Source organism: Drosophila innubila (genome assembly GCF_004354385.1).
Source record: "Drosophila innubila isolate TH190305 chromosome 2L unlocalized genomic scaffold, UK_Dinn_1.0 4_B_2L, whole genome shotgun sequence".
In the NCBI taxonomy this organism is placed as follows: domain Eukaryota; kingdom Metazoa; phylum Arthropoda; class Insecta; order Diptera; family Drosophilidae; genus Drosophila; species Drosophila innubila.
The window spans coordinates 27,664,845-27,679,861 of NW_022995372.1; the positions used below are offsets into that span (position 1 = coordinate 27,664,845).

The 15,017-nt window shown below is 36.3% G+C and overlaps 2 protein-coding genes across 2 annotated transcripts in view; one reads left to right on the forward strand and one right to left on the reverse strand.

Annotated features, from left to right (window-relative positions):
• LOC117781060 (tyrosine-protein phosphatase Lar) overlaps positions 1-15,017 on the reverse strand; it is a 123,166-nt gene that overhangs the window by 19,437 nt on the left and 88,712 nt on the right. The window contains exons 6-11 of the mRNA XM_034617780.1: positions 8,082-8,318; positions 7,883-8,029; positions 7,254-7,538; positions 6,938-6,961; positions 1,534-1,634; positions 304-496 (exon numbers count right to left, since the gene is read on the reverse strand). Of these exons, the coding sequence (XP_034473671.1) occupies positions 304-496; positions 1,534-1,634; positions 6,938-6,961; positions 7,254-7,538; positions 7,883-8,029; positions 8,082-8,318 (987 nt within the window). The remainder of the gene's footprint in view (positions 1-303; positions 497-1,533; positions 1,635-6,937; positions 6,962-7,253; positions 7,539-7,882; positions 8,030-8,081; positions 8,319-15,017) is intronic.
• LOC117779497 (protein screw) lies at positions 9,000-10,133 on the forward strand. Its single transcript, XM_034615716.1, has one exon. It carries the CDS (start codon positions 9,000-9,002, stop codon positions 10,131-10,133), a length of 1,134 nt encoding a protein of 377 aa, XP_034471607.1.

The window sequence follows — 15,017 nt, forward strand, 5'->3', positions numbered from 1 at the left end:
TGACTTTCTCAGCTTATTTTAACAACGTGATAACGATGCCAACAAGGTAAAGATGATTAATAATATTCTTGAGTGACTCTAAACACGTTTCGCTTGTCATTTGAAATTATAATTAAATAAGTGGTATAATCTTCGATCAATTAAATTGTCCATATTTCAGTGACCTCCCAGCGATGCATTTCACATTTGACATTCAATATCGAAGACTAGGTTTGAGTGCGAGCGTTGTTTCGGAGTGTTTGTTTGTGTGTGACAAGTAATTGGGTTTGATTGGGCAATCAATTAGGGTGCAATGTCACTTACCTTGCTGTGTCTTCACCTGAACCGGAGTGGACATAGGACCGGCTCCCATTGAGGTGTACGCCTGGATACGGACCGTGTAAATGGCATGAGGTGTTAGCTCCGATACGGTTGTCAATTCGCTATTGTCAATCATTCGAGAATTCCAAGAGGCCTCCGGTTGATTCGAATTGGTCGTGTAGTACACCTTGTAGCCCTTTGGAATGACATAATGGTATGAGTATAAAATTTTCAGGTTGTATGCAAAGTATGCATTGCAAACTCAAGAAATGAGTAAAATTCAGTCGGATGACGATTCTATTTTTATTTTTTTGTATATTTTAGTTAGGCCAACAACTGATCAGACTCCCCTCGTAGCTTTATTCAACGTTAACAGCAGAAACGTTCACGTTTGAGATACAAAGGAGAAGAAACTTCTAAGACTTAAGAACCAAATGCTTTTACAGGCAATTAGAATTAAAGTCAGACAGACAGTTTAAGAAAACTCTGCCTTTGAATGACAATAACGAAAATAGAGAAAATGAGTGCATATTCACGTACACATGCTATGTACATTTGGTATAAATGTTTTGCCTCAAAATTTATTTAATTAAATTCTGACCTCATATTCCTTATTTAACAGTTATATAGCTTCCTGTTGGCAGCAAATTAGTTAACATCAACTTTATTAAAAGGCTTATTAACCACAATCTTTTGATTCAAAAATAAATTTAAATTCATCTAAGCGCTGTGGCAACGCAATCGTTTGGCCATAAACTGTTTGAAATTGGGAAGCTGATAACCAGAAATGAAATATGGTTTTGTGGTCTCCGATTTTGCGAACTTTATAATTATGGCATTGTGGTAAGGACAGTTTGCAGCTGCAACACGAAGCCACGACGACGCACAGCAATCGAGACCACAACAATTGCGGCCTAGCACTTTGCTCGGTCAATGTGCTCCACAGGCAGCCAGGATGTTTGTCTGAAGGATTTTCAGCAAGCAGCAGGACGGGGTAAGGAGGAGCAGAAGTAAACTGGCTAACTGTGTGGCTTTGATTTCGTTCGCATATTTGCATTTAAACGTTTTCCTTTTTGACTTCTCCTGCTTCTCTCTTCTGGCTGACACACTGGGCTAACGTCAATTGACCTCTCCTTGTGACAACGTGTCAGAGTCGGGGTCAGAGTCGTTGTCGTCGTTGGACATTGTGTATAGGTTGTTGATTAATATGCGTACTTGATGCCAGGTACTTACGGTCACTTGTCCATTGGGCGTCTCTGGTGGCTCCCAAGTAATAATCATCGTGGATGAGCTCAAAGGGCGCACTTGCACATTACGTGGTGCACTTTCCATTTCTGAAAGAGAAACACAATGACAGGCAAATAGTTAGCGAGAGAAAGAGAGAAGGAAAAAGAAAAAGGAAGAGATACAGATAGAGAGAGTAAAAGCATATTAACATTGTTAATACAAAGCAAGGATTGAAAAGCAATTTCTAAGGTTGCTCTTATAACAAACTACAGCTGTGACGATGTTATGCTAAAATATAAAGGTTTATAATTTGATAATGACACTTCAATTTCGCTCTAGAGAATTCAGTAGCAGACTCAAGTAATCTATGGATGTCGATGATATTCCATTGGAATTAAGTTTCGAATTGATAAAATATTTCTTTTTTTCAAACTTCATAATTAATAAGATCTGATATTCTACAGATATATAAATTAAACGATTCTGAGACAATCTAAATATTTTACATTTTACTTTACACTTTACATTTAAAGTTAATTTTCCATATAAACAAATGTTTATACCCGTTTCTTAAAAAATAGCTAAAAGGGTATGTTGTGTTCGTTGGAATGTATGTAACAGCGAGAAGGAGGCATCTTCGACCCTATAAAGTATGTATATCCTTTATCGGCATCAACAGCCGAGTCGATATTGCCATGTGTGTCTGTCCACCCGTCCGTCCTTCCATCTGATCAAAGGATCTCAGCGACTATTAGAGATAGAGTAACCAAATTTGGCTCAGATTTCTATATACCCCACGCAGATAAAGTTTGTTTCAAATTTCTGCCACGCCCATTTCCGCCCCCGTGAAAATTACCACACCTACAGTATTTAAAAGAATAGGTTTTTTGTGGCAATTAAAGTTATCTATTATAATTATCTAATATTCAACTGAACCGCATCAAAATCGGACAAGTCGTACTTTTATGTATATTGAAATAAGTAAAGGGTAACCTATGGTCGGGATCTCGACTATAGTCTCTCCGACTAGTTTTTAGCTAGTTTTGTCTAGTTAGTAGAATGTATTGCTCTTATGATTTCTAACAATTCCCATTTTAATCTGAACTGTAAGTAAACAAAAATATAATTATTTCAATTACTTATTTTAGAAGTAATTTCTATTAGTTTTAATAAGTTGGTACATTTAATTTCAATAATTGCACATGGGGTCATAGCCATTTAGTCCTTGGCATTGGATATTCTGATGTTGTTAGAATAATTAACAATAGTTGCAGTATCCAGGATGTGCAATCAAATGCACTTTAAATACCGACTAGTAATCCCCCTTTTCTATTTTTTTTTTTTTACCGGTTTTCTCGCTTTTTGGAATAAACTTCGCAGTGTTAGCCATGCACATGAAATTTTGTTTAATGAATTTCGGCATTTTGGCAATAGTCAGGGTTTTAAATCATATACAACAATAGAGCGGTACAGGAGGACAGGGGAGCACGAGAACAGGAGAGCAATAAGGAGGAAGTGTAGATAGGGGATAAAAACCAAAGGTATTAGGGCTGCCGCACAAATGTTTTGAAATGCAAACAATCATCCATCACAATTCCTGGATACTGGTACTGAACTTTTGCTGAATTCATGTTCATGTTGAATTTCACGTCATTGGCAACGTTTTTGGTTGTACTGCTACGTCAAGTCCGGCGCTTTATAGTGCGAATTTTGCATTTATAATGTGGGTTGCAGCATTCGCACAACACAGCACAATACAACACACACATTAACTGAATTTTGTTGTTCGCAAAACAATACGAAAACCAACTTAAAATCAGTCCAAAAGCCCCCATACCCCATATTTCCATCACAATGATAAATTTTTCAACTGTCTGCCTAGTCGATCATTGAAGATAGATATAAAATTTTCACATCCTTCAAATCAAGTGTGAACCGGCATATTAGCGACATCACAAAATTGCCAAATTTTTGCCCCATTAACTTTATGAACCAGCTGAAATTGAGATTCTCTGACAATACACTTAAAAAATAAAGCTACCTTAAATTCAAATAAATATTCAAGAGATTCTTTAATCTTTATAGTTGTTTCAATAGACGCTTGATATTGTTATGAAAAAAAATAATAATAAAAAAAAAATTAAAAAATAAATTGACAAAAAGAAAGTTATGTAAAGTTCAATTAAATTTGAAAAAATTGATATATCAATAGTTTTCTGGTTATTTTAGGGAAATATTTTTATATTTGAAAAATAGAATAAAGTGGAACATCACTTTCGAATCACTGCGGACGGCAGAACGCTCTAGTGACGAAATACTAACTAGCAATACTACAGGAAAAATGGAATTTGACCGTCATTATTTAACTGGCTTACACTAAAGCCGCTTAACGTGGTTGAGCCATAAGCAACATTCAACATGTCTGTCCAAAGGGTATTTTGTAGTCAAGCAGATGCGATAACCGCATTCGAACGTGTTTGAAATGCTTTTGCGAAGCGTGAATTTGTTGGAGAGTCGATTGTGCAGAACGGAGAAATAGCAGGGGGGTTGGGGAGCATCTGGAAGAGGATTTGTGGAAGCAGGGGGAACCACAGCTAATTAGTGGAAACAGCTTTTGATCGCTTCACTTGCTGACAACAAGTCGTCATGAGTATTTCGAGTCCAGTGGTTAATGGTATAAATCCAATTCTCACAATTTTACTGCAATATCTACATGTGCCACTGCAGCGTTTTACCCACAATTTATATCGCAAGCATCTCATCTGTTACACAAGTGTGTAAAAGTGTGTGTGTGCGTGTGTGAGTGTGGCACGAAGCCATTGCTGGATAGAACGCAGTCGCCATTTGCCGGTTCAGGGCTAAGATTTGCATGCAGCACATGGGCACTCCAAAAATTGCAATAGCTTTGCCAGGCAGCGGCTGTCTGGCCAGGATGTGCTCGACCCCTCCCAAGATCCCCTTTCCGATCTCTTTCTTGTCTGCCAGTTATCCTGCCAGCTCCTTGGCTGTGTGCGTCGTGTGGCAGCGTCACGTAAGCTGCATTTAAGAGCATATACATTACATACGGATACGCTCCATTAATATGTATCCCTTGCATGCCATGCTCACGCCTACAGCTTATAGCACTAAATTCCTAGCAGCCTCCTAAACACATATATGTACACATACACAAGCACGCACACACACAAACACAGGCAACACGGGCACAGCCGCACACACGTACACTCACACACACACTCTCGCATTGCAGGCCCTCTGACCTATTACATGACGAAAGGAACTGTTAAAGAGTTGCCAACACCCTTGCAATTGCACATTAAAGTTAAATGTATTAGACCATATTACGCGTATTACAGACAAATTGGAATATAAGACAGCAGCAACTTAACCGCAGATATTGCAATTGGTATTCTAAAAAAGTCCTACAATTAGTTTTGAAATTAACATTTGATATATACCTATATAAATAACATGATCCGAGCCGAAATGAGCCAGTGCGCTTAATTTTGTGTGACTCTGAAATAAGGATCATAAACAGAACCTTTTGTGATTTTCCCCCAAAATTTTACAAATATGTACGGAAAGTTCCTACATTAGAATTTAGTCGATCGGTAGACTATTTTTTGAAACAAAGCAAATGTTCGCGCTTAGCTTTCCAAACTATCACGTTAATATTATTTATTTATGAAGGTTTCTAACATTTTTTTTTGGATTTCTTAGTCTTTCAAATTGCTTCAGGAACCGAAACTTAAAAATGATCGAATAAAAAAACAAGCTGAAGGAGGCATCTCCTACCCTATAAAGTATATATATTCTTCAGCAACATCAACAGTCGAGTTGATATATCCATGTCCGTCTGTCTGTTCGTCCGTCTGTGTGAGATCTCAGAAACTAAAAGAGCTAGAGCAATCAAATTTGGCACACAGACTCCAATGACATAGACACGCAGATTTCCGCCCCGTAAATCTCGAAAAACCACCACACCTAACGTTTTTAAGATATACCGCTTCTTTTGATAATAAGCGTTATCTTTTATTATTATCTATTTACCTACGATATTGCAACCTGTTCGGTTAAATAGAACGGCAGTAATGGCTGGTTTAATTTTTAAAACAATACAAGCGCATAAAAGTATGTAACGGGTAGTCAGAGTATCGACTATAGCCTTTCCGACGAGTTTTTACCTAATTTCCATACTATGTAGATTATCTAGATTTTAAAGCTGTTAAAAAAGATTAATTTTAAATAACAATAAAATATTATCTAAAGTTGGATTTTATAAAAAAAGTTAAAAAGTTTATTGGCTTTAAAAATCAGGGAAAATTTGCAAGTGATTGCGAAAATAAAACTATTTCCAGGTTCACATTTTAAAACCAAAGCACCTAACATTTTTGACTTCAGATAAATCTAAAGTTGCTTGAATGTCAGGTATTTTAATCCTGTTTTCTCTTTTTTGTATAAAACTAATCTTTCTCAGCATCTGCTGTTGTTATCCATCGCTGGTGTCTCATTAAACTGTCTAGTGCGTAGGGCAATCGATTGTTGCTTCTCTCGTTAAATGCCATAAACAGCTCTTTGCCAGCTGCTACCTAAGCTAAAATCAAATCGAACCGAACCGAACCCCAATCCAAATCGTAAGGTGACACGTGTCATTACGAAGCTGCTGCTGTTGTTGTTGCTCGACTGTTGCTAGTTTCGTTTCTTTTTCCGTTGCAATGGCTATCGAAATAATATTTCGAAACGATATTGGGCAAGCGATAAGCATAATTGCGGCAATAAAAGTTTTCAACTTTTATACGACAAGTTACAGCGTATAAAAAAAGGACGAGGAGGAATTCAAAAGGCTGACGCAGGACGCAGTACTCGCAATTTCCATGGCTAAAACAGCGTTGCATATACGCACAAGCAAAGAGAATAAGAGAGAGAGAGAGAAAGAGAAGAGAGAGAGAGAGACATACGGTCGTAACCATATGAGGACATTGATGCGCATTCATACAAACGCATAACAATGCAAACTTTATGCGTTGCCTGCCACATTGTGTGGCAGCAGCAGGGGGCATAAGCAGGCGCCTGGGCTTGTGGCAGCTACTTCTATCAACACACACACACACACACATACAGACATACATCAGCTGACTATGTATGAGACGCAGCTGCGTATGCAACGGTTTTTAAGCATTGCATTTACCTTTGATTCTACTACCTAAAAGCTGTTTTCCTACCCAAGTGCAACGAGTTTCGGTACAGAATAAGTAGGAAAGAAGGCAGGAAAGGGAAGGAGAGGAGTGAGGGAGATTGGTATAATGTTATGTGAATGCTGCTCAAGAATTGTTATTGAAATTGTTTTGGCCATCAAATTTTGTTTGCCGCCAAAGAGAAGGCTTGGTGAAGTGAGTCTAAGGATACTTACTTGTGCCACCAAATGAGAAATCACCTAAGAAGCAGAACGGGATAGATAGAGAGAGAGAGAGAGGGAGAGAAAGAAAAGGCATTACGAGAACGGGTTAGTAGCGCATTTTACATAAAACCGGCAAAAGAAATTCACAAAAAAATAAAATCAAATTGCACAAAACAAATGCTTGAAAAAATCCTTTTTCCGAGGCAGCAGCATGTGAGAGAATGTGAGAATATATATATGGAGAGCAGTTAGTGGGTTTATCTTGGAATGGATTGTTTGTTTTGTTTGTCAGTCGCTTTGTTTGCTATCATAGGTTGGAGCTACTCACTTGTCTCACCGGTGGTACAGGTCGCCGGTGCCGAAGGCGAACCGCGTCCAATATTGTTCACGGCAATCACATAGAACTCGTACTCAGTGTAGGGACTCAGGGCACGGACCACGTAGTACATGGTTATGATGCCGCTTATCTCGCTGAAGGCCTGATTTGCATTCTTTGGTTTGTACTGTATGACATAGTATTGCAGATCTTCGGGACCCTTGTACGACCATTCCAGACGCACCGATGTGGCGGTCACCTCAGAGATTTGCACATCCGTCGGAGCCGTCGGTAGGGCTATATTTGGGGTAGATAATATATATTATAATCAGATTGACCTAATATTAGGGTATGCAGTTAAGAGTTTAGTTAAAAAAAATAAACCAGAAAAATAATTTTTGAATATATCTCAGAAGTACTATATATATAATGTTTGTTTTTATAAAAGTTAATTTTCCATTTTTATACAGTACAATCTAAAATAATACTATGATTTGGACACAAATATTAAAATGTAATTATCATTTAATAATTTGTTTACTTGATCATAAGTACTAATTATGTGTTCGTTTGATTTTTTTAAGTTTAAAAATTATAACATGATAATTATTGCTTTATATAATCCTTGACGCTTCACTCACATTGCACTTTGACCATGGATACAGCTTCAATTTGGCCGAGAGAAGACGCAGCTATGCAGGTAAAATTTGCACTCTCCTGTATATTATTTAACTGCAACACATTCCGTCCAATCGGTATGTCATTCTCCGGCGTCAGATCATGTGCACCTGTACAGAGAAATGTAAGTTTTGAGGCTTAAGTTGTTTCAAGTTGACTTACCTTTCATCCATCTTACAGCCGGCATAGGTGAACCAACGGCAATGCAGGATAGATTTAGATTTGACCCCAACATCACCTCATTAATAGCCTCTGGTGGACGTGAGAAAGTCGGTGGAACGCGACGTACCTTGACATACAAATTTGTCGCCTTCGAATGCTCCGTTCCAATGGAATTCTCCGCAACGCATTCATACTTTCCCTGATCCTCTTCTCGACTGTTGTTGATTTGAAGAATGCCTGACAAAAGGAGAAAATTTAATGAATAAAAAGCGCTGCCAAATGTATAAATATATATATGTATATGATACAAATTTATTATATTTAAAGCTAGCTCCGCAATTGAAGAAATGAATGGAAAACATTATTTATTTATTGTGTCTGACAAAACTGCAGATAATTATTGTACAGCTCAAACCAAATGAGGCTACTATCATTGTTATTCTTAAGTACTGGATTTAAGAAAATCTAGCAATAAATTGACAGGCTTGAGCAATGAAAGCAGAGAACAAAATTGAAAATTACATTTCGCTTTGGCACGTGCTAGAGCAGATTTACCCACAAGATTAAACCGAGGTTGGGAGAAGGTTGATAATTGAGGCCGACTTATATAACCCCACCGATAGCACATTAAGTTTAGGTAGAAGCGATGTACCTAGGTCAGGGCTAGGTAGACAGGTCGAAATATAACTGCCTAACTAAATTACAGCCGATACTTTTAAATAGGATTGTCCATAGTTCTACCTTCTCACTTCTCGCATTGACTACCTGTTCGCCTATAAAAGAAACAGCGTCTTCAGGAAGTCAGCTCAGTTAATAATAAGCTACTGAACCGTAAGCACTATCATGTTGTTATCATTACTTCTCCTCTCGAGCTTGTTGAGCGTGCAAGGCACTACATACGTAACAGTTAACACAGACATGGAATCGCCAGAGATTAGTGAACAATTGGAGATGATCGATTTGTTGGACTTGGGTGATAGGACCAGACGCATGGTACAGCCGCAGTTTCACAATTCGGCTTCAAAGTTCTTGCTGGAGGTGTACAATGAGATCAACGAGGAACAGGAGCCGCAGGAGGTGTTGCATCAGCGGCACAAGCGTTCCTTGGACGATGACATTCTAGTTACAAGCGATGATCGACAGGAGATTGCCAGCTGTAACAGCATCCTAACATTCTCCAGTCGCATCATGCAACAGCCAGAGCTGGGCCATGCGATGGATCTGCATATAACGTTCAATACGAATGATGTGCCCAGGGATCTGAAGCTAGTTCAAGCCATGCTGCGTGTCTATAAGCAATCCAGTCTGGGGGAGCAAACACAGAACTTCACAGTGTCGATTTACAGAAGAATCTACAGTCATCAGGAATTGATTGATGATGAGCCCGTCTATCGCATACTGCACTCTGTAAACACCACCACGAACTATAAGGGTTGGCTGGAGTTCAATTTGACACAGACACTGCGCTCCTGGCTGCTCCACAAGAGCCTCCAGCAGTCGCAGCGGCACGAGCTGCGCATCTCTGTGGATGTGGCTCAGTTGAGTGCTCTGGGTTCGGGGCTGGTGGCACCACAAACTGCAAGACGCTCCAATTTAGAACCTTTCATTGTCGGTTACTTCAATGGACCCGAGCTGCTGGTCAAGGCACAAAAGCTGCGATTCAAACGAGAGTTGAAGACACGTAAGAATGCGTTGCCAAGTGGACCTCGAATGCCTCCGCCGGATCTCTACAAGCCGCCGCAGTCCTGTGAGCGTCTTAACTTCACTGTCGACTTCAAGGAGCTGCAAATGCACAACTGGGTCATAGCACCAAAGAAGTTTGAGGCATACTTCTGTGGTGGCGGCTGCAATTTTCCTCTCGGCACCAAAATGAATGCCACGAATCATGCGATTGTTCAAACCCTAATGCATCTGAAGCAACCGCATCTGCCCAAACCCTGCTGTGTGCCCACTGTGCTGGGTGCAATAACCATACTGAGATACCTAAATGAGGACATTATCGATTTAACCAAATACCAAAAGGCGGTGGCCAAGGAGTGTGGATGTCATTAGAATAGTTTTGTGGGACGACTTAACAGAAAAGGGACCAATAACAACACATATGGAGCTTATATTAAATACGAGTACAATTTTAATTAAAAAGCTGCAAAAAATTATTATATTTTAATTTTTAAGTTACAAAATAAGTTTAGTTTTTAAATAAAAGCAAAATAAATAAATTCAAATAAAAAATAAGTGTCTTTTTAAATAATATACCCTAACCTAGAAAAATAAAGATTTAAAAAGACTTTAAAGATTTTAGTTAAAAAATAATACAGTCGAACTTCCCTAATTCGAATCACCATTGTCCAAAGAAAAAGTACGATTTGTTCAGACTTCGAGTTATGGATTTTATTTTTTAGTTTATTAAAAGAAACTACAATTCACTCATGTTAAATTGTAATCTTTTCAATTTTTTTTTTATCTTATAGGGCTTACAAGCTTACTAAAAAAAAATTCTGAAACTAGTGACAACAAAATCATATAATCAAATTGCGAGCTGTTAAACTTTTTTATCGTTAAAGTTAAACAAAACAAAACAAAAAAAGTAGAAATTAGCTACTAAAATGCATACACTTCAAATTGCTTTTCTCTTACTTTACTACACTTTAACTTTTAAATGTTCTCTCAATCTTCAAGCTAAACAGAACCTGAAAAATCGGAAATTAGGGTCTGGAAAATATTTTTTAAATTATATTTTCTAAAAAAAAAGGGCTTAAAGTTTGTTTAAGGCCATGTAGTGATCACCACTTGTCAAGTTACTGGTTTGCAAATAAACAGTCAATGTTTTTAAGGCGTTTTCTACATCGCTCATGGAGGGATGGGAAATATTATCCTCCACCGAGCCTTCGGCATCGCTTTCTGCTTCGCTTAAAATAGTTTTCACTAAATCGGAGCTAATAAATCGCTATTGCTACTCAATTTTGTTCGAGTTCGAGAAAATTCGAACTATAGAATTTCGAGTTAGGGAAGTTCGACTGTATGTTACATATGTAAAAAATATTAAGAAATAATTGTTATGACGTAACATTTATTCATCCTGTTGAATAGATTTTTAGGTTAAGAAAATTTTAATTAAACTGGTTAGAAAATGTCAACTTATTAGAGCAATGAATCGATACTTGGACACCAATTGGAGTTTTAACAACTTATCCATTTACATTTTATAAAACTATCCATATATATTTTTTAATCCAGAAGGAAAGCTTAAATAATCTGTCTCTCTTAACAGATTTTAATATGAACTCTTTTTGGGTATATAAGTATTCTTGAGATCTTAGATTTATCAATAAACGTGAGAGTCGAAGTGTGCTTGGGACTTGTCTGTTGCCTGTTTTGTAGCCCGGCTTTAACGGCCGAAATCCACATTATACTCATTGGCTCATAAAATGGCCAGAATTTACCTTCTTTTTATGTACCAGCCGGCGACATGAGGAAGGCGCAACACATGAAAATTAACACAATTTTTATATGATTTTAAAGGCCGTATAAAAGTTATGACAGTGTTGTTCTTGCACGCATTGGCAATCTGCCTCAGGTCTATTAAATATCGAGCGCACTTTTCCGGCATATTAAGCTAATGTGAATGATACACACACACACACACACGAATATATAAAGTGTCATAAAGTGTTGAAGCCTTCGCATTATATTTATATGAGCAATAAAAAATGAAATATGTACTACGAGGCTAATTCAGATGTCATAACACTGGGGAATATAGGACTATAAGACAATCCATAATACTGTGCCAAATGCATATAAATTGTTGCTTTTAAATCAACAGTTTTGGCCCATAAAGTTATGGCTCAATGTGAAACGAGTGTGTGATTGTTTTTAACAATTAGTCATTAAATTTAGGGGAAGACCCGTAATATTATTATTAAACTGGAGGTGGAAATTCACTTGTTTTGTCTAGAGGATTCGGTCTTCTAAATTTACAGTGTCATTGAGCCCATGCAGACTATTGGTAAATTTTTAACATAACTTTTTACAATCCACATTGGTTACTTAACAGGTTGTTGAGTACCCGATATATAAGTTTAATATACCTTCTAATACATTCCTTAATAAACGAGTATAGTTTTATATGGCAATCATATTTATTATTAAATACAAAACCCGAACATTATGGCTGTACTAGATTTCCCAATTGCTAGCATTATATTTCCCATTTCTAATCAATACATATTAATATATGCAAAATTATACTTTCAGCTATGCTGAATTAATCATCTAACGTTGATTATTAAATTTACGCTCAGATACGCCCCAATTAATCAGCTGCCACAATTTTAAAATTTTAAATGCTGGCACGAGCTCTTTCTTGTATGGTGAATATTTGTTGGTTAATAAATAGTCAGGTTATAAAATATGAATGATATATGGCAACTATTTATTTGCACCATTTCATATGAAATATATTCAGATTTACATCTCTTCATTATTTATGGATTACATATTTGGACGATAAAAATTGTTGGCTAAAGAGTTGATAAAGATGCACACATATTTTATTGCGATTGGATTTCACATGTTACAGATATTTTTTAAATTGTTTCTTTTTATTTTATTTTTCAATTGATAAAACTTTTACGGACTGATTGAGAGACTTACATTCGGGTTTACAATGTGTAAATTATAAAATATATTTGCGTAGTAATGTTTCTCTAATTTTAATTTTCCTGGGTTGTAAATTTATGAAAGAATATTTTTTTTTATGATTGCAGATAATTCTGTTGAAATCAATAGAATTAAATAAGGGAAATCGGATTTTTCAATACTTTAATTGATGCATTTAAAATTTAAAAAGATTCGAGCAACACTGAATTCCACTTGTTTTGTTAAAAAAAAAGTTTTTGTTTGTCAACGAAATTTGTAAATAAATTTCACTTTCTCTATCGGAGTAACATTTTTGATATTTTTAAATATGTATTAAAATAACTGTGTTAAATAAAATAATAATAATGAGTGAAAAGCTGCAGTTAATGCAAATAAAGTGTTCATAGTTGTAGGTGTTGAGTACATATGAATGCGTGTGTACTTGATTTAATGTTGTCCAAATAATGAAAATTTTGTCTGCTTCATTGCCTTTCAACAGTCAAATAAAAAACGCGAAAAATGTAAGGCACAGCAAAAAGAGCTGCAATATTACGAGGCGACACACAGACTACAGTTGACTGAATCATTTTAATGACTCGTGCTATTGCCTCATCTCCATCACCATCCTCCCTGCAGAAAGTAGATGTATATAAATTGTAGAAATGTTGAGTCGTGCTAAATGTTGCAAAATATCGTATACCCCACTTGTGTTTATTATATGTGTATTTGTTGTTTTGCGGGAAGAGATGAATACCGAAATGACAGAGCAAAGAGAAGGAGAAAATAAAATAAAATAATATAAATAAAAGAACAACTAAAAATGATGCACGGTGCTAGATGATTGCGGCGCGGTTTTTACTGTGCAACGTTTCAGTTTCATTTTTATTTGTATTTTTTATATACATTTTGCATGTGTGGTTGTTGTTGTTGGCCGTTCACCTACATGCATCAAAGTTGATTGTTGTAAAATTTATTGCCTACTTTTTGGCGTGTTGCTGTTGTACATTTATTACGCTTGTTGCGCTTCACAGCAAACGATTGTTGTTATTGTTCTTGTTTAGAAACCGTTGAACCATTCATACAACCATTAAATGCCACTGCATTTTAAATAATCGAAATATTTAAATGTGTAGTATATCGGTGTGTATGAATACACTCACTTGCCATTCGTTTTTAAGGTAAAAATCCACGGAGCGGCAAAAGAAGAACTTGATTAAAATTTATTGCAAGCAACTTTCATTAAAATTGTTGGCAAGCTGGCAAAACATTAACATAAGCCACTCACACACACATACACAGTAAGTGGAAAAGAAAGACGGGAGAGGTAAGGGTAAGTAGACTCTTGTAAGGGTTTTTTAGGGGCAGCTTCAGCACTTTGCGAGTGGGCTTTGACTGTAGCAATAAAAATTAAGCTATGCTGCATGTATCTGGGTGTCGTCTCTCCTGACTTTTTTTTTCCCAGTTGCCCCTGTGGGTTACAGTGTGTGGGTGTAACTCTTATGAAAATTAAAAATTCTTTTAAGCCTCATAAAAATAAAGAAAATAACTGGCAACGATGGGCTAAGACTGAAAATTGGCTTTTAAATTAAACGGGTTTTAGGAAGGGCGAACCGGTTTTAAGCCAAATGGAAATTGGTTAAGTTTGCTTGAAATCAAAATAATTTAGTTTGGTATTACGAATAAGCAGATGTCTTTGAAGATAAATCAAGGTTAATTAAAAGTTAAACAATCGGTTCGTTTCAGAATCAGTTTAACAATTCAAATGTGTAGTTTTTATTATAATATACAATTACTAGTTTTCTTGAGTAACCGTCCGTATTAGTTTAAAATTGTATAGGAAAAGAATATTGCAAAAGTATAATCTGCAAAGGCGGATATATTTTTGAATTTGAAGTTTATTTTTTACAGTTAACCACAAAACTATCACCTTCCATAGGTTTCTAAAATATATGTTTAGCTCTTATTAAAACTTAAAACGGGTCGTTAGTGAAAACTGTAACTCTATTGGTCTCACAATCACTTTGTTAATAAAAAGTTAAAAGTTAATCCTTGTTATTGAAAGAAAGGTTAACAAGCCAAGATTTTTAAAAAAGTTTTAATATAAATCCACATAAGGAATTTTGAATAGCAAATATTCTGCAAAAAATGGAAGTTAAGAAATAGTAAATAATAACGGTTGAGCTAGTCTTATCAATACTAAATCTCTAATTGGAAAACATCGGTTTATGTCAGTGCTGTATAAGAAGAGCTAGAAGGAAAACGTCAATGAAAAATGGACTGCTTGGATTATTAAAA